The sequence below is a fragment of the Plectropomus leopardus genome, chromosome 8 (assembly GCF_026936395.1).
Source record: "Plectropomus leopardus strain MGB_pleo_1.0 chromosome 8, ASM2693639v1, whole genome shotgun sequence".
NCBI classification, from domain to species: Eukaryota; Metazoa; Chordata; class Actinopteri; order Perciformes; family Serranidae; genus Plectropomus; species Plectropomus leopardus.
This window is the reverse complement of record NC_142183.1, coordinates 22,072,023-22,098,665: the sequence shown is the minus strand read 5'-3', so window position 1 is coordinate 22,098,665 and position 26,643 is coordinate 22,072,023. Positions and strand designations below refer to the sequence as shown.

Here is a 26,643-nt window from a genome sequence, read left to right as displayed (position 1 = left end):
TCTGGCTTTTGTTTGATATTTAGCGTCGACAAAACATGAGTCATAGAATTTTCGCATTGGATCTGATTCGACTGGCATAATTGTGAGTCCTATAAAGCCCTACACCAACTTGTATATTTTGTCCATCAATTTATAATATAAATGGCTTTAATTTTCAGGTTTTTCATGGCTTTTAATTTTCAGGGGGGGGACAAATACACCTGTTCTAGATATCGAGTCGGACATGTCAGCTGCACCCCTACCACATCTATGCCTATGCCTTGTTCTCAAAATGAAGCAGGTGCACATGAGGTAAAATTATGGTTTAGGACTTCACTTCCTCCATGCTCTGTGCAGCCGTTTGACTGGAGGGGATTTAAGGACAAACTGCTTATATGGACATTTCCTCTGATCAAGAGGAAGTGCCTTTGATAGTAGTTCCTCCATTGCATCACACTAATGAGGGAGTTTGTCACTGGGCTGCTCAATCAATAATGAATCAATAGGCTCTATCTGATCTCTGTATGGTTCCAATTAACTCTTAACAACCTAAACATAGACCAAAAAGGTCAGATAAAATAGACGTTATAAAACTTAAAACATAATGCATGGCAGGCAAACCCAATTACTATGAATTTATCTCAAAGTCACATTTATGCAGCAAATTAAATCAAATTCATTGGACTGGTGTAGCTCTGAATCATCCTTCAAGGTACACCGCCCATTTACAGTAAAGGCTTTCCATCATGTTGTCTACAGCTCCACCTTGTGGTTTTGAGACACACTAAGTGTGACATTTGAGTGAGTCTTGTTTTTCTTCACTCTCTGCCTCTCTCCTAAGGCTCCTTTCATCAACAATTTTAAAAACACGCCTTTCTACCATACAGTGTGAGTTAAATCCACAACCTCCATGATTTGATAATACTAGGTGACACTATATGATTTGTTGCCTGGCTGCTGCTGTTGACAGCATTTCACTGGTGTAAGTGCTGAGTGGCTCTCAAAGATAAGTGATAAATGCACTGCAGCAGTTTCCACGGGGTGAACTCTGTCTACAATACAAGCACTTGGCTGTTAACACATCCTACAGCGTTAATGTAGACAGAGTGCATTAAAGTACAGAAGGAAAATCAATGGCCCAGCTGAAGCATTGGCTCATGCATGTAGTTTATATTAAAAGGCAGAGTAATCCTGTAGAAGCACGGTGGAATTTTTTAAATGTCAACATTTTATAGTCAGTATCTGTGTCTGACAAATATTGAGTGCAGATTATTGGGTTCATTGTGTGTGCTTCACACTTTGTGCCCATGGCCACTGTCTATTTCTGTGGTTGCAGTTATGTGTGACTGTCTTTAGGAATGAGCCAGACTATATTACACCCTAGTCCCTCCCTCAGAAGCTCTGCTAAAGTAACAGCTGATGTCAGTCCTGCTTAAAGACACACACACTCTCTCTCTCTCTCTCTCTCTCACACACACACACACACACACACACACACACACACACACACACACACACACAGACTACAACCTGTCTGCCATTAGGCAGCAGCTTCAGGGGCACAGCCAAGTTGATCAAGTAGAGGAGGGCTCGTACACCTTCCTCTCCCCACGACACATCAGCATTTGGCACAAGCGAGGCTCCATAGCTCGCTCACAAATCCACAATCCAAGGCTTGAACCCCAAGTTGCAGCAGGTAGAGGAGGGGAGGGCAGTTATCTAAGGCTCTCAGCACCCCCATGTGCCTGCTTGGATCATGGAGCTGCACTGTCTTCCTACTGAGACCCCCACCACAGCCAGCTCCTGCTCCACGGACCCCCTGTACGACAACTGCCCACCTTTCGCCCAGCGAGGGAGGGCCAGGGAAAAGGAAATGGAAAGTAGGGTTGCGTGCCCGGCTGTAACCAGACTCCAAGGCCCCTGCAGCCCTCAGCCTGTTCTCGCCCCAGCTGTGGCTGAGGTTCCCACAGTGGTCGGTGGGGGAAGAGTGACTGGCCCCTGGCCAGATCACAGCTACTGCAGCTGGAGAGAAGGCCCGAGAGGACAGGGCTGGGAAGCAGAGCTGGGCCCAGGCGTAAACAGAACAAGAGGAGGAGACAGAGGAGGAGAACAGGGAGGACACTGGGGACTTGAGGACAGAGCACATGTGAACCAGAGCCCCAATCCATCACAGAGTGAAGAGCACAAGAGTGCACTCTCTCTGTATGATAACCTCCCTGATGCTGTCACCCCTGACAGCCTCCAAGAAGTCTTTGACATGGAAACAAGTTTCCAGGAGCAGATGTACCAAGCATGGGCCCCTGAGCAGATCCAGGGACTGACAGAGGGTGAGGCAGCAAGTGAAGACAAGAGCACCTGGTCCTCCTGTGAGATCATCCTCCCTCAAAGCGGTTTCAATAACCAGGACCAGAATCCAGACCAAGGAGAGAAGCACGAACAGGAGCCAGAGCTGGACTCAGGATCCTGTGGATTTAAGCAGGAGGACCCAATGCTGCATCTCCAGTTCCCGATGTCACCTCCTCAACATCCTTTAGCAAGTTCCTCTCAGCTACCCCAAACTGTTTGCCAGGTGCTGTGGCCCCCAGCTGAAGTTCAGCACCCAGCGTTGCCATCCTGGTCTCCCAGGGCGCCCCCCCCTGTACCCCTGGCAGACCCTTCTGCCAGTGCTCTGCGCAGCCTCCTCACCAGCCTCCAACAGCAAATCATCAGACAGAGGGAGGAGTACGAGGAACGAATACTCAGGTAGTTCAGTTTGTTTTGTCTTGCATTTCCATTTCAAACTACACAGCACACATAATCACATTACAAAGATTAGGCACGCAGTGTGAAAAAGAAGAATAAAATGTCCTACATTTAATGTGCTTATACTCTCAGCTTCAGTATTACATTCTCAGTTCACTGACTTGCTGTGAGATTTTCCCAGCCCTTGGTGTATTTCCAGTGGAGGGTGACACAATGTTCCCAGGCCCAGAAAGTGTGTGTCCACTCAGCTGTGCTGCTCTGTTCACTCAGCTGACCCCGAGCTTCACCCTGTATCCTGTTTAGTTCAAAGCTACAGACAACTCTTACTAGTTTCCTGGTAAATTTTCCCAAGATAGACACTACAAAGATTAAGTCTTAGTTATTTCCATTGTGTTAATGTTTTCACTACAGTCTGGAAACCTCAATCTCATTTTTTTGCTTGTGCATGTAGTTTTTCTATTGATCTGAAATGCACACGTACAGTTTCCTGTTTGGTTTTTAATAGAAAAAAAGCACAGCCTGTGTGGTTGACCTATAGAAACAGCTCATGGCACTGGAAAGTGAGCTAATTTAAGGGGCTATGCTGCTGACCTAGACACAACACATACCTCATTTATTACCGATATAGATAGAGCAAGTCTCAGTGTACTAGTGCTGGTTGGCAAAGGCCATAGGAAAACAAAAAATCTTTTAGCTCTATGTAGAATAAAGAAAGGAGATAGAGATTTATTTGTAAAATCTGACTCAACCGTCTAAAGCACTTTTTCTGCCTTTTCTAATTATATCAGGCATCAAGAATCAAACCTACCAAATACACAACAAATGCAAGGACTATCAAGCACTTTTTCAGGCACTTATTTTCAAAGATGAAATTGTTTTCTCCACAGAACCAATGATACAAAAGAAAATAGTGCAAATTTGTTGATGGAGCAAACATGCTCACAGGGCCTAAAACTGACAAATTATTAAATAATTGGTTATCATTATTCAGGCATGTGAATGGCTAAGCTCAACCTCCGCTAACAGCTGACACCGCACCACTGTAGGTGTTTTGCAGGCGAGCAAAACATCTTGGCGTCAACTATATTCTGAGGTTTACCAACCTGTTGGCACTTTGACCATATAAAATAATCATTCTGTTTTCCTCTCAGTTACATTCAAGTACTTTTTCAAGGACCAAGTTAAAAATGACTTATTTTCAAGGTATTCCTAAACTTAAATTAACCCAGTTCTCAGCCTTTCATATACACCTCATTGTTTATATACCCTTTTCTTTCTCTCTTCTCCTCATCAGCCTGGAGCAAAGAAATGAAGAGCTGCAGGTCGAGGTTGTTCGGTTGAAAACAAACCTCGCACAGCAGCGGCACTGGTACCATGCTATCCAAGCTAAGATCGTGGAGTCTGAAAGAGCCCGGGCCGCTGCAGAACTTCGCAATGCAACTCTGCAGAAGGAGATGGAGCAATTCTTTGACACCTTCGGAGAGCTCAACAATGAGGCCAAGAAGACAGAATATATCGTCAAGAGCTTTTGAGAAAAGAATGTAAACATTGTAAGTGATGATATGAACAGTGTGTGCAAAGAGAAGGACAAAAGAAACAAGAATGGCTAATCTTTAAACTCCAGTTAGAATCATGTAAAGTAGTTTCTCACCATCTATGGAGACTATTCCCCAATCGGGAGAGATTTAAAGGGACAGGTTAACCCAAAATGAAAAATACAGTTTTCCTCTTACATCTAGTGCTATTTATCAGTCTAGATATTTTTGGTGCGAGTTGCCGAGTGTTGCAGATATTGTCTGTAGAGATGTCTGCCTTCTCTCCAATGTAATGGAACCAGATAGCACTAAGCTTGTGGTGCTCAAAGCTCCAAAAAAACAGTTGGCAGGTGTAGAAAGAAAATAGCTCCTAATGTGAAACTGCTCACAAGAATGTCTGTGGATTATCTCAAGTAAAGGTTCGTTTAGATATGAAGATGGACAGAGCCTGTCCGTTCTCTGCGGTTAGTTTGTCCGTATTTGTGCAAGTTTCTTAGAAGCTTATGGATGATGACGCACTGATGAAATGTAGCAATAGTGCTGGAGATCGTGGAGGCAGTGTAGTGTTGTTCAAGTAAGATACGACGATGAAGACATTCAAATAACGACAGAACAAATCAGTACATATAATACAATATGTAATAATAAAAATTGGAAATCGTGAGAATTTTCTGTCCACATGTAAGGATGTTCCTCATGGCAACACAAACCACTGTTGTCTACAACACTGCCTCAATTTAAAGGTACATTATTACAAACTCCTTCACCATCACCTGGTGTGCTGTCTGAGACTTTAGACTCTGCACTCTAGTGCTATTCATCGGCTGGATCTATGCCATCATAAAGGATGCATGGAAGTATGAGGGCAGTGACTTTTACAGTGTTTTAAACAGACATATCTATTTTTGTACATAAAGGGAGCATAAATGTGCCTTTACAAGTCATAATTTTTATGGGTAGAGACTTTACTGTTGAGTTGTAGTTTTTAGTTGTTTTGAGCACCACAAGAACCAAGTGCCATCCAGTTCCATTATATTCGAGAGAAGGCAGACATCTCTATGGCTCTCCAGAACTTGGCAACTCGTAACAAAACAATCTAGATTGGTAAAATGCACTATAAGTAAGAGGAAAAATGTGTATTTTTGACTTGGGGGTGAACTGTCCCTTTAAGTGAGGTGCTGTTGATTCTTCATTAAGAATCTGAGAAAGATACAAAACATCACAGAAAGAAAATGAATCACTGATGTCCACTTTATTAGTTACGTAAGGGCAAAAATGTTGGCCAGGTGATTATATTGTGGTCATTGCAATCACACAGGACATCTCTGAAAATAAAAGGAGAAATAAACTGAGCAAAAATGTGAGATGTACAGTGTATACAATGTTTTGTTTTAAAATGGTAAACATGGTAAAAGAGGGTCGGAGCACTGTTAATGCTCAGTCCTCATCTGATCAGATTTTGGGGAGTGAATTGGACGCTCCTTGGGTCATTTAAGGCATGACTAGAAGAATAAGGTCATGGTTTTTAAAAGAAAGACATAGCGTACAACAATTAAATCCTCAGTGACTCCATAGTGTCAAATTTCTGCACGTCCATCTCACTGTACAATCGGTTCTGCAAAAAAGCAGCTCAGCAGTCCATTTCTCTCATCTTTAAGTTTCCATCCTGAGTTCCAAGGTCCAGATTTTCATTCAAGACGTCCACAGTCACATCCTCATTTTAAACCACAACATGTCTGCTTTTTGTTGAGGGGGCCAACTTACTCCGTAGACTCTGCCCTTACAACCAGGAAACTGCTGTCTTTTAGGACAATTCAAAGGAGATAATGAAGGAGTGCTACACAGTACAACTTCATCTCTCTCTCTCTCTCTCTCTCACACTCTCACACACACACACACACACACACACACACACACACACACACACACACACACACACACACACACACAGACTTAGAAGGCAAAAAACCCCAAAACAAAACAAAAAAAACCATCTGCATCTGCAAACAGGCTTTCAGAACCAAGAACATCAAGGTACTGTAAGTAAAAGAAATGGACCTGAACGGATTTGTCTTTATAACAAGAACTACGGTATCTTATTGGCATCTTAAGCGCCTTCATGCAAGTTAAACACCATTATGTGTTTTACTGCCTTTACATGTGTTCTATATGATGTCTTATTTGTGATGAATTCGGTGACTTTTCCAGTACTGATGGAATGGTTTAGAAAAGGAGCAGCCAATGCATCGATTTGTCAATGAAATGCTTCGACAAGAGGCTTATTTTACACAGGCCTCGGTGTGATTGTGTGCAACATTTTGCAAGGACACAAAAATAAATACATGTATTTTTTTTGCCTCTCCCGAATTTACAGGATTATGATGTTCTTTTGATATACACATTGTTAGTCGGTACCTTTTGTCCAGTGGGGTGCAATATATAGTTCTGCAGGTAATTTCTTAACAAAATGAGCACACCTCATCTATTTGTAATGAAATGGTCTACAGCCACTATGAGTGTCAGATCATGACATCTTTACATACAGTACATTATATCAGGAAATAAAAATGTAACACTGCAACCACAGCTTCACCTAGCTGTCAGGAGGACAAGCCCAAAATCCACATCACTCAAGGCAAATAATTAAAAAAACAAACTGGAGAATTGCAGTACTGCGAGCTAGCTAAAGGATCGATCAAACTTTGGATGAGTGTTTGATCATCATATGGACATTAAACGGTTGGTGCCATCGACTTATGATGAGCTTTTGTTCTTATTGGCATAACATGCATGAGAGCAGCTGGCAGCTGTGGTCTATGTTCAGTGTGCGTCTGCTCTAATTTGATAACCTCTGGACTCAACGTAATACTTGCTAAAAAAATAAAACTATTAAAATACAGGCATATGGAACAAACAACAATCCCCAACCCACTCCTTGTAACCTGAAAATCAACATGGATGCATACACCATATATACTTGATCAAGGTAAACAAAATCCACAAAAAAAGAGAATGATAAACCTTTGACCCAAATGACAGAATAGACAGCTTTGACCTCTCGGTGGCAGTCCAAAACAGCGTTTGACGTTGAAGAGGTTCAACAAGATCCACAACATCACACACGGAAAGAAAATAGAAAAATAGACCTATTCGTTGAGGTTAAAGAGGACAGAGGAAAAACACAGGACGAAAAAGGGAGAAAAAACAATCAAACGAGAAAATAGGGGTCTTATGGAGTAAAGAGAAGAAAAGAAGGTGATATTTGGAAACTGTAAATCGGAGGGAGGACTGAGGCAGGTAGACACACGTGGCCACGGACTGTGTTCACTGACTCTCGTCCAGCGGTCCCGTCAGTGTGTCGATGCTGCTGCTGTCTGTGTCCGAGGCTAAGGTGTGCTCCGTGGACATGGACGAGATGTCGTTGGCTGATGATGATTGGGATGCTGAACCTGACACCACATCTGATACACGACATGCAGAAAAAAGAACCGGGAGACACAAGGTTAAGGTAATTGTACAAATAAGAATTAGATTTAGAGTTAATACAGGAGATTTCCTGTACACCACAATGACATATTGCTGCAAACAAGACTTAGCGAAAGCCAATCATGCTCGGACACCACTCCTTAGAGCAGTTCTGTGTCAAATACTGACGATAATAAATGAAGATGGTGCATGTATTCACCTGAGCAGTCTTCTTTCATCAGTCCATTCTTGTTCCTCTCTTCCCAGTCAATCACCTCTTCGTAAATGAGTTCTGTCGAAAAGCAGAAAACGTTAGGTGCTGTCATTGTGTATCGGAATATGGTGGAAATGCTATGAGATTTTAACATTACAATAATCATCTCAGAAAATGTTTAAATTTCACAGTATCACGATATCACATTATGACTATCAGTGCTGGATGAAGTACCTGAAAGCCACTTGAGTAAAAGTACAGATATGTTATCACAAAATGACTGGCAGAGGTTAAAAGTCACCTATTAGAACATTATTTGAGTAAAAGTCATTAAGTATCTAATATTTACTGTACTTATCGGTCAGTCTTCTGAAAGGATAATGATTTTTTTTTCCTTAACACAAACCATGTGAAAATGGAGCCTATATAGAACTGAAGAAAAAACATGTTTTCTTCACAACTTAAAGGATTCAAAGAAAATCTTTGAGCTCCAGGTCTGACGCACTGTAGTAGAGCAGTCATCGCCTAGTTACCTGTAACAGATCTTTATCTTCTTGAATCATTACTCTGCTGTGGGACGCCATCTTCTGCTTCCATCGTAAAGTCAGTCTCATCGTCAAGTGAAATGTAGTTGCTAGCATGAAGAATCTGATCGGACTTGAAGCCGGGGCTTCACTGGAAACTGAAACTTAACTATGGCTTCCAGACCACTTGTCTGTACGTGTCCTCATGTAATTAAGCTATGATACAAGTTGCACGCGGATTCTCCAAACCTTACAGTTTTTTTTAATTGAAGTAACAAAAATGCTAAGCACAAAGACATACATAGAAAATGGAGTTAAATACTTTTACTCCAATACATCAATTGCAGTGGAGTTAAAGTACATATTCCATTTAGGAAATGTCACAGAGTAAAAGTAAAAGTTGATACAAAAATAAAAACTCAAGTTAAGTACAAATACTCCCAAAAAGTACTAAATGTTGTAACAAACTACAATTACTTTGTCATAATACACCACTGATTATTATGATTCTAATTTAATTCTATTTTTTCTAAAATAATATAACATATTACACCTAAAGTATATGTTAAATATAATTTACAGCCACACTGCTCCTGTCTGTATCTTTTTCTCACACACACAGGGACTAAGTACCCCGGGGACCTTCAGTGTCAGCCTCTCGGGGCAGGGAAGTGTGTGTTTTCTTTATTGGGTCAGATTGAGGTTAGTGTGTGTGCGTGTAAGTCAGAGATTACCAAATGGCCAAGCGGTGCAAATGTAGCCAGGAGCCAGGAAATATGATGTGAAAAGTGATAATGTGAGTTTTACAAAAAATGTTTAAAATGTTCATACTTTTTTTGGTTTAAGTTATAAATGTGTCCCATACTTTGATGTGCACAGAAGGGTGGTGCGTTCAAAGAGTCTTTTGGATTTCCAAAATAATTATACAATGCTGAATTTAATTTCTCATTCAGCAAGGAATGGATGTGGGCGATATCAGGCTCGCTTCTCTTGACATTTTTTTCTGCTGCACGTGTTTGTGGTGCAAGTAGACAAGTCCGACAGGCACACATGGGCATGTGAGATTCTCCATCTTGATGAATTTTGTTTTTAACATTACTGAAAAGCAAATGTACATGCTATGATTTACTGTAAAACCGGTGCACCACTGCAACCCTAACTCAGAATGTAGCCTTTAATGGACAGAAAATTCAAAATCATAAATTTGTAGCTAAATTGGTCCTTAATATCTGTGCTCACTCCATCAGCTTTAACAAATGTCATCAATTGCTGTTAACTTGTTTTTAGATATGTTACATATAGCATGTTTTTAAGCTTACATTTTTTGTCACAAGGACAATAATGTTTGTTTATATATTTATTTAGGTTTTTTTTTTTTTTTTTGCTTTAACTGAAAATGCTTGGGTCCCATTTGCAGTCACTTTTTAATCTAAATGTGAAAGCAACCAAGCTGCAGTGCTGATAGATTTCCCTAGAGGGCAGTGCATCCTACCTTTCCACTGCTCGATGGAGTGCTCTCTCTCTTCCAGCTGCTTATCTGAAATCTGGGGAGGAGGCTGTGACACAAAGAGAAATACATATAAATATCAGCAAGGTCACACACACAGCCAGCCACTGCTAAAGTGAACCACCGCTGGAACAGTCTCCTCACCGCGTCGGCCTCTCCAGGGTCGTACCACACGTGAATGTACGGATGATTGAGGGCTTCTTCAACGGAGATGCGGCATTCAGGATCAATGACCAGCATTTTGGACAGCAGGTCCCGTGCTTGACCCGCTGTTATGGCAACAGAGGAAGGGCAATGTTACTATGGAAACAAGCCCATGACATCATTTAAGCGTTCTTCATGAGAGCTGATTACTTCCCCTGGCAGTGTAGGGCAGCATCTCTGGGAATGTCAAGATTTGTTCTCTTGTTTCAGTGATGTGAGCGCAAACTCTAAATGCCACAGATAAGGGCAGAAAAACCTTTGACCTGCACGGTCATTCTCTGAACGAGTTGTAAATAAGGGATCCGTTTTTCAGCCCCTGTGCCCTTGTAATTTTGTTAGGAAATGTCTTGTTACATCAGTATACTGCACACAAAAGCTTCTGACTAAAATCTGTGTATTACTGTTGTGTCCTTGGTGAGAGATTTAAAAAACAAGAAATCTGACAATCCTCTGGAGTATCTATGCTAGGAAACTGCAACTATATGCATTAAAAATGTTAAGTTTAAAAGGGTATTTCAGTGTCTTAAATTCTTACTTTTTAGTTTGTCATGTTCTGAGTCAGAAGGGAAGGCCCAGTCTGGGAAAAGCTCAGCAAAGCTCACTCCAGGATACTGCGGCTTGTTCATCACATAGTTCCTCACGGTCTCCATCAGCCGGTTCATAAACTCCAGACTTGGCGTGCCCAGAACCTCAATCACCTTATTCCACTGGTCGATGTCTGGACAACAGGTTTGTTATGGAAACGTCAGGTGCATTATGGGCATATTCATATTTCAGCAAATGAGAAGGACATTTTCAAGGCACAAAATCAAGAGACATATACATGACATTGATGCATTTTGCATAATGTATAAATTTCCAAAACCAACAAAGAGTATGCAGTCATGCTGGTGGATCTGTGTGGTTGTTGTGAGGCACAGTGATGCTTTGAGCTAAATAGTAGCATCAGCATACTAACAAGCTCAAAATGATGACGTTAAGCAGATATATCATTTAGTATGTCCACCATCTAAGTTTAGCATGTTAGCATGCCAATGTTTGCGCACAATGAGCACAAAACACAAAGTACTAGCCTAAGAAACACAAATTCACTACAGTGACAGCTAGCAAGCAGACAGTGGATCCTCTGTCCTAAACATCCACGACGAAAACAAAATATAGGGTGTTGTTGATGCTGCTGTCCTGATCTGTGTTACATGCATTTATGCGACAGACATTCAGCAATGAACACAATAGATGTTATTAATTATTTTGCATTGCAACATCGGAAATAAATAAAATAAAATAAAATCCTACTTCCCATGTCTGAGCATTTTAAAAAAGACTGATTTCAGACTTTTTAATACCAATTAAGGCCTTATTTTCATTCATTCATTCATTGAATGCATTTAAAGACTGTTTAAGGATCTGCTGCAACCCTGTTTATTTCATCTGGGTGGAAATATGAATGAGTGTACTAAATTTCATGGCAATCTTTCCAATAGTTTTTAAGACATTTAACCCCCCCAAAAATACAGATATGCACATCAGGCAGACTGATTTACAATTGCAGTAAAAGGGCTATTACTTCCCCTGATGAAAAGCAATCTATCCTGGAATCGCACTGCGCCCTGCTTCCATTCCCAGCTACTCAGGTGTAAATGGTGCCAGTAAAAGGAGCTGGTGAGTGAAGTGAGGACCGAAGCCATTAGAAACAGAGAAACAGCCAACATAAATGCTAATGACCTAAATTGCTTCAATTTGATATCCTCTATCAATTAAGGGGATTACAGCTATCTGAAAAACAACGCAGCAGATTAATTATCACTGAAGAGGGCAGGAAACACACGATGCTCACTGATTAAACTGGGGTGATCTGGAAATCTTGAGTGGTCCTCTTCAACAGATCATATTTAGAGAGCATAACTGGGAAATGACGCAGAAAGCATGCTGGGAGAACTAAAAGGCAAGTAAAGATGGATGAAAATGGAGGTTTGATGAAGATGGAAGAAGAGGGACAATGACAGCGACTGAGAGAGCGGTGAAAGGATACGGTCGGTGCCCTGGAAGATGACGCTGCCCTTCACCATCTCTCCCATGATGCACCCCACTGACCAGATGTCCACTGGGAACAGAGAATAAAAGAAAACATAAATACACACACAGAAAAGATAAAAAATAATGATCACATGATATAACCCACATAATAAAATGAACGTTAAATATACAGTAAAATGACACAATAGATGTTGGAAGATGAACAACGCGCTCTAAATATTGACATGCAGAACACTCCCTCTCGTTATTTTTGTCCATCCCCTGGCTGTGTCACCGCCTGGTGCTTTCATCATATCCATCTTAAGGCTGGCTTTCTTCTCTTTCTCTCTGGCTTGGAAACCAGATGCAGCCTTCCAGGCCTTTCTCCTCGCCTCTGCAGCTCTGCTTATCAGTTTACACAGCTGTTGCTCTCTTCATCACTTTCCCTGTGTGTGTGCTAAGCAGAGTAGGATGTATGCAGTTTGTCTCGCTCTTGCTCTCTGAGTTGACTGTTTGTTTTAGAGGGCGCAAACGTGGGAGCCATTGACTCCTCTATTCCTTCTCTTTCAGTTTCAGTGACGCTGAAAGGTCTGTGTGCTCCCTCAGCTTGCTCAGATCATACAGACCACTTTAGGACAAGTCTTGAAACACAATGGATGAATCTTACATTTAAACTTTGGTTACTTTGGTCCCGCATCACCTTATAGTTAAGCTAGAGAAGATAAAACTCAACTTTGATTTGTAGACAAATGACACAGTATGAAGTGTGCCTATATGCAGCACTCACTGACACTTCTAGGTTTCTCTTTAGTGCGGACTTTATCCCAGTGACTACAATGGACTTAATGTAAACTTGTATGGCACTCTGTGGAGAACACTCTTGGCAGTGAGATGACTCATTAATCAAACTACAGTTGCTTATCCTTTTATCTCATTGGGACATGTTCTAATGAACTAAATAAACAAACCTCAATTAAAAAAACCCAACAAAAAACAGCATTTATGTCCACTGAGGGTCTTCTGCTTCCACATTAAAAAAAGAACAGGCTGACAAGAAGTCAAACAAGGAAGGATACAGTCCTTGCCAGGAAAGAGGACTTTGTGGGAGATCATCTCAGCCATTATGCAGCCAACCGACCACAAGTCCACTGCAGCGGAGTAGTGTCATGGTAGAAACATTCATTGCCATCATCAGTAACAGATAAACCTGAATTAAATAAAGCTGCAAGCAGCATCTAAGCCCACTTCTTGACACATATGCATTGCACAGCTTTCAGAATCACAGAATTTGAACAGTAGGGTTGGATAGCGTTCAAATTTGAGTTCAGTGGTGGTACCCGACATTACCTTTTGTCTGTACTTTACTTTTTCTGTAATTACTGGGGTTGTACTGCACTGAGAACAATGTCAGTCAAATCAGATTCAACCATTAAATATGAATATTCAATGATTTTTTTTCAATATAAACTTTTAGCTTGAACGGGCTCAGCGAGATGTTAGGTGTGACAGCAGTATTCATGTTATGTAGTAAATTAGCTAAATGGATCAGCTATGTGCAACAACATTTTTTCTGACACTAGAAATCAAACAGAAGCCAGAGAATGTGTCATAGTATTTCATTGCTGTGTGCTTCTAAGTCGAAGAGCAAAGATAATGTTATCTCAGAGCCTTAATCACAGTGAGCCCAGGCGTACACAGCACACTGACTAGCTAAAAAACCAAAACAAAATAATGACTGCTCAATTTGAAGCAAGCTCAGTCGACCGAGGGGTCTCAGACTGATGATTCCTGAGTGACTTTCGGGGGCAGCCCTAGTAATTAGCAAGCATCAATCGCCGAGGCTGAGAAATGAAGTCAACGCATAAGTGCCAAAAACAGCAGTTCATCAAATAGCTACTTGAGGCTGGCTCCAAAACAGAGTAAATCCCCATTGAGCTCCATGTTACTATGTACTATGTACTGTGACGTGCTTTATTGTTTACTCAAATGCTGCTGTGCATTGTAAACAATCAATTCTTTTGGACAAACGATGCAATGACGACAGTTTCTTCATTAACTTATGCTTGCCTCTATGTTAGTGTCTATGATATTTTTTTTGCAAACTGGCTGACACGTATGTATGATTCAATCATTGTATGATGAATCAGTGTTAACTAAATACGACGAGTATTGGTCAGAGAGAAAACGATTATCAGCAGTGCCAGCTGGTGAATAAGTGGTTCAACAGGACATGAAGAGTTCCATGGTTTACGTCCTGTAAACACATGAGAGTATTACATTCATATCCAAAGACATGCTGAAAAAATCATCGCTTTACCTTTATTTGTGGTGACCAAATTTTTAAAGTATTGTAATCGGATGGAGCTGTGTTTTATTAGCATGTGTCATGTCATATTAGAGATACAAATTTAAAAACTACCGTTTTAAAACTGGTGATCGGCTGTTCTTACCATTCTCTTTATACTTCATGCCCAGTATGACCTCTGGGGCGCGGTAGTATCTGGTCACCACGTAGGGGGTCATCATGAAATTGGTGCAGGCCGTCCGGGCCAGGCCAAAATCCAAGATCTTTAGAGTGCAATCTGACTTCACCACAATGTTACTGGGCTTCAGGTCCTGAGGGGAGAGAAAATCGATAAATCTACATAAACATACACATAAAAAAAACCCTTGAGGTATTTATTTCTATACCGAGACAAGCTGCAGAAATATTAAAATCAATAGCAGTCATTTTGGAGAAAATTGTTGCATTTAAACTTTTTTTCCCCCATATTTAGGATGGGATAATTGATTAAATTGCAAATTAATGAGCAAATTAACACCAGCAGAAAATCTAGCATCTGCTGGTTTATCACTTTGACCTAAAGCAGTGATGCTGACGTGTCCTCCAGGATGTGCCAGTGCTCTGAGACATCAGCGTTGGGTGTGGTTACTGTGTGTGTGTACTAGTGACGGAACAATTTTAAACAAGAGAGGCAGTGAAACACTGCTTTTTAGCTTCATATTAAGTTACTATTTAAGATATTTGTGCAGTGTGTAGAAACATTACTGTCTTATTAACCAAAGCACAATCATTGCTTGTTACCCTGTGGATGATGCCAGCCGAGTGCAGGTGCCTGATGCCACAGAGGATCTGGTAGAGCAGATAGGACATCCTCTCATGGTCCAGGTCCATGTGGATCACCTGGCATAGGCTGGCATCCATCAACTCCATCACCAGATACCTAAAAGCCAAGGAAGGACGGAAAAGGAGAGAAGTGGGCAGAATGGTAAATATCAGATACAAGCGATAAGAGATTATAGGAATAACAGCCACAGAGAAGAGGCAGAAAAGATGGTAAAAAAAAGTTCTTAAAGGAAGAGTGACAAACATAAAGAAGAAATGGTAGCTAACAGAGCATATAAAAGCAATACAGTGTAAAAGAAGAGACTGACATGTGAAGAGAGGAATGCTAGTTAAACGCTAGCTTCAGCTAAAAGCTCTGAGTCCTACAGAAAGCACAGAGTAGTTTGCTGAAGCCCAAAAGACGCACTACTGCCACTCACAGGTCCTGGAATTCCTCCAGGGACTTCTGAGGCGTGAACACATTGATCAGACGGATGATCTGCAAGCAGAGAGACAGGCCATTAGTCCACTCTGTTACTCTCCCATCTACATCCACTTCACTGTGGAAAGTTAGCCAACTGAGGGCAGAGCACTCAAGTGGGATTGTCTGGATTCTCTCACTCTGAGCAAAATCCACATTTTAGGTAGCTTACCCTTCCTTTTTTTAAATGTTTGTACATCATTTAAATATGTTTTTAGAACAAAAGACAAAGTCTTTGTGCTTGTATTCCAGTCCTACAGTAGATAAAATCAGCCAAATAAAAGTGGGAGGCATATATACCGATCAGCCAAGACATAAAAACCACTGGTGGGTGAAGTGAATAACCGTGATCATCTTATTACAATGCAATGTTTTCATGGCAACTGCACTCTCAGATGGCAGCAGCCCCAAGCAGGACAATGCACAATGCCACACCATAAAAACTGCTCACAAGTGGCTCAAGAAAGTGACAGGGAGCTCAAGGCATCGCCCTGGCCTCCAAATTTCCCAAATCCCAATCTGATTGAGCATTTGTGAGATATTGCCAGTACCCCAGAGGTACTCCCAATCTATGGTGTGCCCTCCTTCAGTTGGACTTGGCTTTGAAGAAGCCTGTAGAGGCATGGACACATGAGTGGCATCCTGTGGCTTCTGGCACCAAGTCACTGGCAGCGGATCCTTACAGTTCTATGAGCTGCGAGTTGGGGTACCGGCACGTCTCACAGATGCTCAATCACACTGGAATCTGGGCAATTCAGAGGCCAGTTTGACACCTTGAAGTCTTTGTCACATTCCTCTGGAAATTCCTTTGCAGTTTCTGTGGTGTGGCATGGTCCTTTAAATGTTTTAGCTGATCTGTTAAATTCTTAACTGAGCAAGACAATACATCAAAAGATGTCCAGTTAGCCTACATATTTATTTGACTGCCAGCAGCTTTTAACCGCCATGCATAATCCATGTAAAAAAAAGATTTAACAACTTTATTACATTATAATAATGTACATTATATATGTTATATCATGTACACATAGGCACCTGACTGTTGTTTTCTATGAAGACAGACATGTGAGTCTATTCTTTAAATCTAAGTCTTACATTTTTGTGATTGACACATTTGAGCAGCACCAGCTCCCTGTAGGCACGCTTAGCATGGGTCTGGTTCTGGAAGGGCCGACACAGCTTTTTCACTGCCACTGGTATACCAAGGTCTGTATCTAGAGCAGAGCTAGTTACACATTGTATAGAGGAGGAAACAGACAGAGACAAAGGTTATCAAGGGAGAAAACAAATGCATCCTGCAGATCAAAATTGTTGTCTAAGTAATAATCAACATAACTGAAAAAGGGCTAGCAATATTTTCTGCCCTTTAGCTTAAAGAAGGTAAAAGAGGTGCAAAAGACTTTTTCCTCTTCACGCTTCAAACACTAAAGGGGGCTGTGAAAAGTAAAAAGTGCAGGAAATCAAACCTACAAAGAAGAGGAAAAAAAAACAAAGGGGACTTCCCCTGACGGCTGCCACTATGGGCTGCAATGTTCATTAAAACCTGCAATACAAAAATGCTGAACTGAGCATTTAAAAACATTTATCTGTGTTTAAACCTTATTAGCAGTACAGTCAAGTAAAAATTAAACAGTTCTCAAAAATACCAAATGTACTAGTCTGAACTTTTGGAGATAGTTCAACAAGATGACACGCAAAACATCTGGAATACTTCCATTTAATTGAATGATGCAGCCACAAAAACATGGAGCACTGGGTGTGAAGATTTTACTTAGTTACACATCTTACATCATCAGTAAAGTCTGAGAAAAAAAGTTAAATAATATAGAGTTTTTTAGTGTTGTCAAAAATAACAATGATTCTAAAATTTTTTTAAACGGTTTCAATACTCATTTTTTTGCAATGTCTACATGTCGGTAACAGCTGTGTTTTTCCGCTCTATCTTGTTGTTAATGTTTACTACACTCATTCTGCTGTTCTCTGCTGCTAACTAAGAAAAGAAGACATGTTTTCATGTCATAGCACTGTTATATTTATCTTTTAAGAGAAATCTTTAATTTTATGCCTCATTGTCAATTGTTTTCTTCCCGTGATATTAAATATGGTATAATCTAATACTGATATTTTTTTGAAGAATTGTGTCAAAGTCATTTCAGGATTTGCAACAACATATATGTATATGTCACCCGGACAAGATGTTGTGAAGTAAAACGACTTCATCCTGAAGCTTCTCATGAAAGAAACTTGATATTAGGGGTTCTTAGAAGACCATGATTTACCAACATCATCACAACTGGGCTTTTCACAGCAGACATTTTGACTTATCATCGTAGGAAAAGCACATGTGTTACTGATAACAATAATAACACTGAACAGTAAGACAGTGTGAAAATGAGCCAGCGTGAATATACCAGGACCCTTTAACTAAAGCAGAAAAATGGTATTCGGTCACCCTCATTAAGTTGAGTACTTGCACCTGTGCTTTTCTAAATGTGAAATGAAAAAAAAAATTCTGCAGTGAAATAGACCTGCAACGATTATGTTTATCTAATTAGGTCGAAAGCTGTTAATAACGACACCCATGGCACACAATCATTAAAATGCTAGTAACAGTACAGTCTCTCACCAGACGATGCCCTGGGCCCCGGAGCCGATGGCACGGAGCTGCTGGTAACGCTTGAGTACGGTGAAGGTGGAGTCCCCCACCTGAACACTGTAAAACTGTCCGTCTGCCTCACTCATCCTGCTGAACAGTCAGGACCACCAGCGCTGTCTGCAACAAAACACACAAAAGATATTTTTAAAAAAAAGAAAAAAAAGACTGACACTCAAACAGCATGCCAGACAGTTCAGCTGTACACAAAATCCTCTATCTCCAAATGTTGGTGCAAAATGGTAAACAATTTACAGCATGCTAATAGGCCTATATAAGCGTGATGACTTTATAACACTTATTAAGGAACCTGAAACCTTTTTTTTCCAGTCCACTAAATCTCTTAAATGATGCACAGTGAGTGGCAGGGCCTAATATGGTTCCATCTGTCAGTCCCTGGCATCACTCCCTTCATTTTCAGCCCAGTCCCAAAGCCTGCCGATCTATCGCTGCTTTCTGCCCAGTTTGTTCATCTGACAACGGTAACTGTGGATTGGAGCTGAAGTCGAGGCTGTAAATGTTTTGGTGTGTGTGGTGTGTGTGTGTGTAGTGCAGAACAGAGGCATCTGACAGCTTGGAGTTCCCGAGGCTCTCACTGCCATCTCCAAACTCATGCTGACACACTCATGCTCAGTAAACACATACATGACACACACATTGCTGCAGGCAGCATGAAGCTTAAGCATGTTTATTATTCTCTGATTTGCTTCACAACAAGTGCGTGTACAGCCATCAGCATGATGTAAGCGCACAGTAACTGATATAGGTTAATTAATATTAACACGCGATGGGTTTGTGTGCTAATAAAAAATGTTAGCATTGATTCCTCCGGCAGGAAGTGGAGGAGGAGTATTATTCTTGGCCAGGGTCTGTGTGTGTGGGCGAGGGCCCACAATCGTGTAGCTATGCAACAGTGACCAGTCATGGCTGTTTGTCATTCCTTCAGAAAACAGCCACAGGTTAAACAGAGGATGATGTTTTAGCCTTGTCTGTTTGATGGGCAACAAGGACAAGAACACTCGCTGGTTTTCATGGTGAGAAAGAGAAAGTGCTGAAAGGAAGAAAGAAAGCAGCAGGGGAGAGGTTATGATCGAATAGAGCCAAAAAACACCTCCAGCTGCGTGAATTATAAAGCCACTCAGTCTCGGATTTGACACTGTGACAGCATTACAAAGAACTGAGCAGTGAGCTACATCAGTAAGTCGAGTTGGACCATCTGTCAGCTGACCGACTTCCCTGTTATTGCCTTTAGTTTGAAATTATTAGTGGGGAAAGGGAACATTATAGTTACAATTTGTGGCTTTTCTTGCTATGCCACTATGAATAAATGAAAGCCAAATCAGCAGCCATTTTTTAAAATAACAAATAACTGATAGTAAATGTTTCTAATTATTAGTGGTAATAAGTGTCAGAGTTTTATAATTGTGACTGGTTATTAAAAAAACAAAACATATTTGTTTTATTTTGCCATTTTAAAGGTCCAGTATGTAGGATTTTGGGGGATATATTGGTAGAAATTGAATTTAATATAATAAGTATTTTTCATTATTGTGTAATCACCTGAAAAGTAATAATTGTCTTTTTGTTGCCTTAGATTGAGCCGTTTATATCTACATAAGGAGTGGGTCCTCATTGACGGAGACCACCATGTTTCCACAACAGCTCACAACGGACAAACCAAACACTGGCTCCAGATAGGGCCAATTGTGTTTTTGCGTTTTTAGTTGCAGCCCAACAGGGATGAGCTAAACAGCATCTGCTTTTTAATGCCAAACTGCTTTATTCAGTGTTTTTACTGGTTTAAATCACCTAGTCCGTTGCTTTGTTGAGAAAGGGAGCGGATAGTTCGGCGCCCCATAAAAACATCATGAACATCTAGATCCTGAGTTATCAGATAAAAAAGGTGAGCATTTTTCATCGCTGTAGTTAGAAGCCCATCTGCAACAAGTAGCGTCAGAGTTAAACTGTTTTGTAACGTGAAACTGCTTTATTTAGATTTACCAGTGTAAATCACCTGGTCTGCTTGTGTTGGAGAGGAAGGCACCTCTGCAGATAATTTGGCGTCTGGTGAACACCTCCTGAACGTCTCTGGATCTTAAGTTATGGGAGAAAAAAGGTGATTACGCATTAGCGTAATGGTGGACGAGCCACTCGCACCAACATGCCAAACAGCATAAGAGACTCACTATTGTTTTTATACAATCTACAATTCACTGCTAGATGCCACCAAATCCTCCTAAATCTTTCACACTCTTCACCAAGATGTCAATCAGTAGTTAACAAGTATCAATAAATTGATTAATGCCTCTCCAGCTAATACACATTTTTATTTAAATATAATTCAGTGCTGGGAAAAAATTATAATATGAGCCGCACAAGTTTAGGGATACTGGAGTAATTTGGTAGAAAACAATAGAACATGAACTTTTTTTTTTTCAAATTATATTATTTGCTGAACTTTATTTTATTTTTTGGGTCCGCACGTGCGCGCGCGCGCACACACACACACACACACACACTTTTAAAAAAAAATTCCACAATAAAGTACTGAAAATTTAAAGTATTTCCAATAATAGTTTAATGTTTATTACATCAGAGTGAAGTCTGTCACCATCTTTATTCAGTCCTTTCACATTTATCTGGTTTAAACACAATAAAATAAATTTAAAACAATTTAATAAGCACCACACAGACTCTTATTTGCCTCTTCAAACACACATATTAGCTACCTCAAATACACAAGCCCTTCTTCTTCATCATTCAGTTCATTTTTATTGCCACAACAGTGACTTCCTTTGTTTTTTCTGCATCTTGTTGGAGGTATTTCCCTCTGTTTATGACTTCATTTGATTGTGTTATATAATCCCACAGAGTGTCTGCATGTCGTCTTGTTTTTATGTTAATTTCCTATGATGGTTTATTCTGAGCAGTTTTAAATCTGCCTTGGAAGTGCCATCTTTTTCTTGTCTGAGTTGCTTTGTAAATGCACAAACACTGAAAAAAATGGTTTCAGATGTAGTAGGTGTGGGTCTGCAGCCGCACCATTACTCAGATGAAAAACGATCCTTCTCATCTCTATCTACTTTCTTCCTCTGCCTCACCGGCTTTTTCTCCTCCTTGCACGTCCAGCTGGCTCTCTCACTACACCCAGGGGGAGAGCTGCAAAGACCTTTACGTTCTTTGTGCTTCTCTCACTATTTCCATTTTCCTTGGCTTTGTCTTTCTTTTATGCTCCTGACATTCCCTCACTCATCTGCTCTTTTCTGGGCTTCTCCCATCATCCCTGTGGCCTTCTCAAATATACCTCCACTAAGACACTGACAGATAATTTTTGACGAATATTTTTATCATGATATGCAAGCAGAAGTTCTACCACTTGATTACATAACTGTTTAAAATGCAAAACAACATGCTAAGGCCTGGGCTGTGTACAATTAAAACAAAATTAAATTTTGTTTTTCTCTGACACGCAGTCAGCACAGATCCTAGGCCACAAATTCAACACAGCACATGAACACCTTGTGCAACAAACATCCCACATCACCTTTCCCTGTGAGAAAAATACAGGCTCTGCTGTTTCAGCTTGGATGCTGCAGTAGCCAACAGTGGCACTTTGATGCTTTTCTCCAGTATCTTTTTACCTCAACGTCTGGTGCACTGATTCACAACACACACCAAGCTTAAGGACATTATGAAGGGGCCATTAATCATAACCAAAACCCATTTTAGCTGCAGCAGGCACAGCATATGTACAATCCTTCACTCATTGCCAAGCTAGGCACGACTATGGGCTAAATGTACAGTTGACTCAGCACAGATATGGTCAGCTTCAGGGAACAACTCAAGTGGGAAGAAAATTGCATATAAGCTAAAAAAAAAAGCCAGACAGACACCAGCAGACACCTGTTATAGTTCTGCCCAAAATTGAGGCATTGAAGAATTCAAAGGGGATTTGATTAGTAGAGATGAAAGTTAATGTCCCAAAGAGAAATCCAGGTCATTGCAGGTAGGCTACAAGTACAGCACATCAAAGACTGATAGGATATAAAGACAGCAAGTACAAACAAGCTTATTTCTTACATTAATACCATATTTAGATGATCAAGATGTGATCATCATCATTAATCGTACAATTACATCACTCAACCTCAGTGATCCAGACACACACACACACACACACACACACACACACACACACACACACACACACACACACACACACAAAACAATTATGGTAACTCTCATTCCCAGTTAGAAGTGAAGGAATACAAATTAGTTTTAAGACTTGACTTAAAAACAGGTTATGTTGGGGCCATTCTAAGTGAGGGGCCAGGTTAGTTTGGGGGCTACAGCCACGGGAACTTGGTCACCCCTTTTCTGCAGCCTTGTCATAGGGACCACAAGACGCAACTGGTCAGCAGACCTCGATAAACTCCAGAGTGCATAAGTTTATAGAGGTCAAAGACGTACTGTGGCGCTAACCCCTTAACAGATTTAAAAGCATTTTGGGCAAACTGTAAGTGTGAAAGGGAAATCTGGCTGACGCCAAAGTATAGTACATTACACCAGTTCAAATGGGTTGTGATATAAGCATGAATAAGGTTCTCAAAATCATTAAAAGATAAATTGGTCTTAACCTTGGATAAAAGCCTCAGCTGATAAAAACTAGATTTAACAATTGAGTTTATCTGTTTATCAAGTTTAAAATCAATGTACATTTTTATCTGTGGGCTTTACATACAGTTGCAGGGAGCCCTGGCCCATAGAGCAAGTATTACTGACACCACTGGGTCTAAACACCACAACTTTGTTTTTTTCCCACTGAAATTCAAAGAGTTTAAGGCCTTCCAGACTTTAATGTCCTCAAGACCCTCCAGCAATGGTTTCAGGGTGTGGGTGCCATTTTTCCTGAGGGGCAGGTACATTTGGGAGTCATCCACAGTAATCACAGCATGACACAGCAAATATTGCAATTTTCAAGGTTTTTATCTACAACCATAGACTGCATAAAAATGCGTCATCAACACATCATTATTTGGAATAAATCATACAAATTCAATGGCAAAATACCACAAAAAACAGATACCACCAATCCTTGGCTTACAATTAACATTGTAATAGCGGTAATCACAAATTTGGCTTCAACAATTAATTAAATCTGATCACTCACAAACGGGTACAAACGGCCTGATCGTTGACGTTTCTTCAGAGAACACTGTAATTAACCAGTCTCCGCTTCCCAAACATCATTAGGGCTGCATGCAAGAGCACTCTGACTGCACAGACAGCATGTCAGTATAATGTAACAGTGTTTCCTGTGGAGGAATAATTTAGCTGGTTGCTTTGTCTTTGGGAACATTATTGATCAGATATATATAGTTTCTGAAGATATATAAATTGTAATCATCAGCTGTGGTTTTAATAATACATAATATCATCCAAGTCCATTTTATTTATAGAGCCAAAAATAATTGCATTCACTTGGCAAGCGCTTTTGTCCAAAGTGGATTACATTTGCCCATACACATAGATCTGGAGCAACTCGGGGGTCCGTGTCTTGCTTTAGGACACGTCACTTGAATGATGGGAAGCTGGGATCCAACCAACAACTCCCCAATTAAGGAGTGACCTGTTCTACCACAAACAGAACAAGGGATGTTCCTAATGATTAATATCCCTGATGTTTCAATTTAGACTAGTTGACCAGTCAAAGAGTAAGACATCACCAAGAAAACAGTCTAAATTGTATCTGTTAGATTAAAAATTGTTAAGAAAAAAATATTGCATATAAGAGCCATTTGAAATAATTCATTTTTAATAACCAAATCATATTTAAAATACTGCTGAAACGTGTGGCAGTTTGCATTGTGCATTATGATCTATGCACATTATCCTACAAAACAAGACTACTACTAATTATTTCAGGAAAATAAACTTTTAGGAAACATGCCTGATTTTATTGACAGTATTTTTAATTTGGTGATTGAAACTGCATAAAATAAGGCAATGTTAATAATATATTAAAGAAGCAAGCAAGCATATCAATTTAACATTTTCTCTTTTTTATTGTTTAACTGTTATACTTACTGCTCTGCATTGTTAATGCATGCATACTTGTTATATTGCTTTGTGGTTTTTTTTGTATGATGCTTCTTGTTTGCACTATTGCCTTCACTGCTGTAATGATGCTAATTTCCCTGCTGGGGGACTAATCAAGGATTATCTTATTTTAGCCATGTTTAATCATCTAGTTGACTAATCGTGCACATCCTTATTACTGAATGAGCTTCAGTCTCCCCAGAATCAACCAAAACAATTGCAGTTCTCATATGTGCCTCCATTGTGGGGACTACCAATCCCCACAATACAAAATTAAGTGCTCTCAGTTTGACTGGGTCTTAGGTAACTGAGATATGTGTAACATGTGCCACGGCTGAAATATGGAACAGATAAGATGAAGTGAAAATATCAAAGTTAAAATGTAGAAATGCTTTAGTATGGCATGAGACATAATTTTATGTGCACTAAGTATTTGTCACCCCCTTATTATTTAGAATAAATATAAATGAAAAATTGACAGGCAAGCACAATGTTCTATTTTCTTTGTCCCTTATAATTTATAGTTGTAAAGGCTTTTCTTATCAAGGAGCGGAAAAGAAAAGTGACCTTCACCATCCTCAACCCAAGCTCATCATCATGACTACTGTCCAGTTCAGTCCAGAGCAGCCTTGGGGTCTGATGTGGCCTTGGCTCTCAGTTGGGAGCTGGATGGGAGTCAGTGAGCTGGCTATGATATCAGATTAGCATGGCCTGAAGACTCAGCATCTCATTCTGATGTGGCAGAGTTATAAAACACACAGGGGTGGGTAAAACTACATCTAGGCTGCTGCTGCACTGGAGATGCATGCAGAGAGAGTACAACCAGTCTCTTGAAGAGAATGAGGTATGCAAAAGATGCCAGTGCCACATGTGTTGCTCTTGACACATTTCTTGAAACGATCTTGTTATTCTTTAATGTGTGCTCTATAGTCACTGTGTATGATCCCACTGGACTGTTGCCTGAAACAACCCATGCAAACCTGTTTATGCTTCGACGTGCTTGAGATTTTATACATGACAGATTAATCCCATCATGTACACATGGTGCCTGATGTGCTGACAGGCTGAAACCTGTCTCTGACATGCCATGCCAAATAAAATATAGCACTAGCGTTAGCTTTCATCACATCTACACCTGTTTTCGTGGCAGTTGAGGTGTTGGTTTGAAAACCTGAGCATAATCGGCCCACATTAAGTGTCATTTATTTGGCTCGATTTCAGTGTGGGTCCATTGGTAAGCTACCAACACTAACAACCTTATCTTATAACATAACGTAGGTGTAAAACAGATCATTTTCGTGATGTCCACACGCAGCGCACCTACTCTAAAATACACACAGACACACATACATACACACACAAAGGTATGAAGTCACCAGTATATGACACACCGCGGCCGCAGCACCGCTGGCACTCGGTGGTTTACACAGTCAGAAATCATGGGTTCACACAGCCTGAGCCACGCTAACATAAACGCCGGTTAAATTCTCGTCACGTTTAGTCGGTTATAAAGTTAGCTAGGCCCACACTCCTCGCCTTTTTCACTTCTGTCGGAAGCAATGCGGTAGTCGGGCCGGGGCCGAACCGAAAGCTGTGACGGACCAACGGACGGCAGAGGAGGCGGCAGCAGCAGTAAAGAGACCTACCTTCTCCCTTCGCCGCTCCCAGGGCACTCCCATGCATCGAAAACACAGATGAAACACTCTCTCCTTCTTTCAGGCACAGACTACACTTGGAAAAGTTGAGGAGAACGGGCTGTCACGACAGATAGACCTTCCTCCGGCTCCTAGCTAACTCCAGCGGCGGCGCGGAGGGGACGGGTGCGGAGGCAGGGAACGCCACAACAAGCGCTGAGCGAGCACGCGGGTGACGTCATCGCGCATAGCTTACGTGGGCGCAAACTTTTTTTTTTCCTCGCAAAAACTTTGTGAAAAAACTTTTCGTGATGCCTTAATAGTATAATAAGTGTGAGGTCTTTTTTTCCTGAAATGCGCATAAATAATACTCGATCATTTTCAAAATACAGAAAGTTTTCTTAAAGCATCAAAAATGAAAGTACACAATTATGCATAGAATGTAAAATAGCAATGGTACAGCAGAAACACCCATGCTCTGTTA

General features: G+C 40.7%; 2 protein-coding genes across 3 annotated transcripts; one reads left to right on the top strand and one right to left on the bottom strand.

The window, feature by feature from the left end:
* The first annotated feature begins 896 nt into the window (after window positions 1-896).
* LOC121948475 (uncharacterized) lies at window positions 897-6,209 on the top strand. The gene is made up of 2 exons (XM_042493875.2): window positions 897-2,721; window positions 4,016-6,209. The coding sequence occupies exons 1-2, from the start codon at window positions 1,736-1,738 to the stop codon at window positions 4,251-4,253; spliced, it is 1,224 nt and encodes a 407-aa protein (XP_042349809.2). The 5' UTR covers window positions 897-1,735; the 3' UTR covers window positions 4,254-6,209.
* On the bottom strand, window positions 5,494-26,373 carry mapk9 (mitogen-activated protein kinase 9). Of its 2 annotated transcripts, none has more exons than XM_088081184.1 (12): window positions 26,172-26,373; window positions 18,400-18,546; window positions 16,869-16,998; window positions 15,733-15,791; window positions 15,272-15,410; window positions 14,637-14,802; window positions 13,263-13,334; window positions 10,706-10,888; window positions 10,111-10,235; window positions 9,952-10,015; window positions 7,942-8,013; window positions 5,494-7,717 (listed from the first exon to the last, which is right to left on the bottom strand). In XM_088081184.1, exons 2-12 carry the CDS (start codon window positions 18,513-18,515, stop codon window positions 7,581-7,583), a joined length of 1,263 nt encoding a protein of 420 aa, XP_087937310.1. In that variant the 5' UTR covers window positions 18,516-18,546; window positions 26,172-26,373; the 3' UTR covers window positions 5,494-7,580. The 2 variants fall into 2 exon arrangements, with proteins under 2 accessions (XP_087937310.1, XP_042348726.1); XM_042492792.2 differs by lacking the exon at window positions 13,263-13,334 and adding an exon at window positions 12,203-12,274 and having other exon boundaries at window positions 26,172-26,370.
* Window positions 26,374-26,643: the final 270 nt, after the last annotated feature.